At 49.8% G+C, this 3,777-nt stretch overlaps 1 protein-coding gene across 1 annotated transcript; it reads left to right on the top strand.

The window, feature by feature from the left end:
* Positions 1-1,418: 1,418 nt before the first annotated feature.
* Positions 1,419-2,027, top strand: LOC137815674 (uncharacterized). Its single transcript, XM_068618786.1, has one exon. It carries the CDS (start codon positions 1,419-1,421, stop codon positions 2,025-2,027), a length of 609 nt encoding a protein of 202 aa, XP_068474887.1.
* The last annotated feature ends 1,750 nt before the right edge of the window (positions 2,028-3,777 follow it).

Below are 3,777 nucleotides of genomic sequence, written 5' to 3'. Positions count from 1 at the left end.
CTTAAATGGGATTACTGGGAGGTCGATCTTCTCCATCTTCCAGCAATGCTACAAAGACTGGAAAGGGAAGTTCGTCCAAGTGCGCCCTAACGACAAGGACGCCTCCCTACTCGACGGCTTCCCCTTGTACTGGGTGGACAAGGGGAAGAAAGAGTCCAAGAGCTGCTTCAGGAGACCCAGAAGTCCTGATAGCATGGGTGCATTGGACAGAGATCTTTGCCTCTTTTGGAAGAGTGTGGCGGAGGCCAACATCACCTTCCTCACCACCACCCTGATCTGCTTCGAATTCTACGAGGACCAACTCGAAATTCGAATAGGTTAGAACATTTAAATTGTTGTTTTAATACTGCTTTTGTCAACTGTTTCTGGGCGTCTTGTGCGTTACGCGCAAGACTTTGGTTTTATTTTTCTGCACTCTTTATCTGCTTTGCTGTTGCATACTGCCTTGTGCATTGACTCTTCTCTTTGAACTAACTCCTGCATTTTCGCTCTATGCAGATAATATGTTGGGCCAAGGCAAACTCGCGGAATTGAGGGCGCTCGTCCGAACCCACGGGTTGGCGATGGGCTCTCAAACAGTACCAAATTCGGTGGTGGAGATCGCCGCCGCCCAAGGTCGATCGCCACCTAAGGGCCCAGCTCCCTCCGATGTCCAGCCCACCGCCCAACGTAAAAAACTTGTCCTCAAAAGGCCCAAGAGGAAAGCTCCCCAGGTAGTCCACGAGGAGGAGGAAGAAGATGACGAGGTCAACGAAGATGGCCTTATTACAAAGAGGAAGAGGGTGGCACCTTCCTCACCACCTGCCCCACCCCCTCTTCCAACCTCTACACCTCCATCTACGCCCGCTCCACCTCCAACTCTGCCATCTCCACCAGCTCCTGCCTCACCTGTCCAAGCCATTCCACTGGCAACCGCGCCACCTGCGGTTGAGGCCCAAGAGCCAAATTTCATGGAGGACCCCCCGAGCGCCTCCACGCCATATGTATCAGCTGGAGGGGGCCCTCCTTCCAATGCCTCAGCCGCAGATGTTGCTCCACTCGGGGATGAGGTTGCCCACACCTCTCCGATTCTGATCACCGAGTCCCCGACGTCGCCACCACGAGCAGAAGCGCCTACTGAAGAACCAACCAAAGAAGGTGGCAACGAAAATCAACAACAGGCCCACCCAGCACCTCTACAAGCAGCAAACCTCCCTCTTGAGGTTACGAGGATGTGGGAGCCTTTATCTGCTAAGCTGAAGACGATAGCAGAAGACATCCCCGCCATCATAACCAGAGCCGTGGAGAGCTCCACCAGGAAACTCCAGGACGACCTCTTCAACCTTAAAACTGAAAACAGCACCATGAGGGTCGAGGTGGAGAAGTTGTCCTTTAACCTGACACTCGCGGAGATTGAACACTCCCGAGTAGAGGACGCAATGAGCACCGAGCTCAGACTGGCGCGCAAGGAGGCCACTGACCTCCGCCATAAGGTGCAGCTACTGGCTCGAGAAAAAATCGAGCTAGAGAGCAAAATCGTGCCTTATCGCGTCAGGGTGGCTGACCTGGAGGCTCTCATAAAAACCGACACCGTCAAGGTGAAGAAGCTGGAGCAAAGGTCAGCCGACCGGGAGATCTTCCTTGGCAAGGTAGAGAAGGCGAGGGATGACGCCATGGCTGAGCTCGACGAAGCCAATAAGGAAAAAGGGGAGCTTGCAGCTGAACTGGGCAAGGTGCAAGCAGAATCTAAGAAGGTTGCTGAAGACCTTCTCCAGGCTCAAGAAATCAACGAACAACTCCAGAAGCAAGTTGAAGAGCTGGAGCAGCAGAATAAGGGGCTAAAAGAACAAGCTGAAGAACTCGAGAAGCAGATTGAAGAGCTTAAGAAACAAATTGAAGATCTTAATCTGAGTTCCGCCCAAATTCTGGCTGCTGGATTCGAGGCTGCACGGGAACAGTTCGCCTGCTTGTTCCCCGATCTGGATCTCAGCATGGTGTCTCTGAATAACGAGGTGGTGGATGGAAAAGTGGTGCCCGCCGAAGACTAATCAATTTACTCCATCCACTGCTTTTATACTTTCCTTTTGTGTATAACTTGTAACGAACTTTATGTCTTTTCGTACATATGTTTTGAACTGATATTTACCGTTAATGACAAAAGTCCATGTGTTTTCTCTTGGACTTCTTCAACTGCTTCAACTTTCCTTGCGTGTTTTACTTCAAAGAAATGACTTAGAGAAACTGTAGGCACGATCTTTGACTTAACTGCTTCGAACCACTTCAATTTTAAGCAACAATCACTTTAACAACTCGTAATCTTAAGGCAATTAACCTTATCGTAAAAATATTCATCAAGCAACAAACTTTAACTCAGCTACTGGCTTAAACACTGCTTCACCCGATCTGCTTCATCAAAACGGGTCTTTTAACTTTCTCGCCACTGTTTGAACTTTTCCTGATCGCCAAAGACTCTTGGCGATCAGCTTCTTTCTGGCTTCACGCCTTGGCCATCGTTCTTTAATCTGGGGGTAGAGGCGCCTTTCGGATCCTCCTCTACCTTCCTGAACTTCAGGACCAAAGGCCGGGTGGCTAGGCGCTCTCTTCGAACCTACCTTAGCCACCTTCCAAACTTCGTCCACCCTTAACACCATACCTGAACTCGTTCGAGACGAGAAGGATTTTATCTTGCCTGAACTCGCTCATAGGCGAGAAGGTCTTTAACTCGCCTGAACTCGCTCATAGGCGAGAAGGTCTTTAACTCGCCTGAACTCGCTCATAGGCGAGAAGGTCTTTTACTTGCCTCTACATTGCCCCAGGGGTTACATCTTCTCGCCCCCAGAAACACTGAGGACTTTTTACTGGTGCCTCTACATTGCCCCAGGGGTTACATCTTCTCGCCCCCAGAAACACTGAGGACTTTTCACTGGTGCCTCTACGTTGCCCCAGGGGTTACATCTTCTCGCCCCCAGAAACACTGAGGACTTTTTACTGGTGCCTCTACATTGCCCCAGGGGTTACATCTTCTCGCCCCCAGAAACACTGAGGACTTTTCACTGGTGCCTCTACGTTGCCCCAGGGGTTACATCTTCTCGCCCCCAGAAACACTGAGGACTTTTCACTCTTCCTTGCCTGCGCTCGCTCGACGGCGAGGAGGTCTTTATCTTGCCTCAGAACGCGCGAGGGCGCTGAGGTCTTTTAACTGGTGCCTTCGATCGCCGGAAAACGATGAGGACATAAAAACTTTAACTGATGCCTCCGATCGCCGAAAAACGATGAGGACTTAAAACTTTTTAGAAAGCATGCAATATATCTTTAACTTGCCCTGAGTCACATATAAGTGACAAGGTCTTTCTTCAAAACTTTTCTGAAAACAACAAGCACGCAATCTAAAACAACTTGTACTTTGAAAACTTCTCTTTATTGGGCGGCCTCATTAAAAACCCTCCTTAGGGAAAAAAGAGTGCCCCCTTCAAACTGTTTCAACAGAGACATTGTAATGTAACTTTGTGTTCATCTTTACTTACAAAGTTCTCAACTGTAATACAACTTCAGGTGCGTGGCGTTCTAGGTGCGAGGAATAGCGCCTCCTTCCAATGTCTCTAAGCGGTAGGCGCCGTTCCCGAGCGCCTCGGTTATTCTGAACGGTCCAGTCCACTTGGGTGACAGCTTATTCTCCATCTCGTACTGGTGGGCTTTTCTCATCACCAGGTCGCCTTCTCTAAATTGTCTTGGCATCACCTTCGAGTTATACCTTCGTTCAATCCTTCTCTTCACCGCCTCAGCCTTCAATCTCGCCTC

Source organism: Phaseolus vulgaris, chromosome 1 (genome assembly GCF_000499845.2).
Source record: "Phaseolus vulgaris cultivar G19833 chromosome 1, P. vulgaris v2.0, whole genome shotgun sequence".
In the NCBI taxonomy this organism is placed as follows: domain Eukaryota; kingdom Viridiplantae; phylum Streptophyta; class Magnoliopsida; order Fabales; family Fabaceae; genus Phaseolus; species Phaseolus vulgaris.
This window is presented reverse-complemented; position numbering and strand designations above follow the sequence as displayed.

Excerpts from the sequence above, each read along its gene's own strand:
- LOC137815674 (XM_068618786.1), top strand. The coding sequence starts at position 1,419 with ATGAGCACCGAGCTCAGACTGGCGCGCAAGGAGGCCACTGACCTCCGC.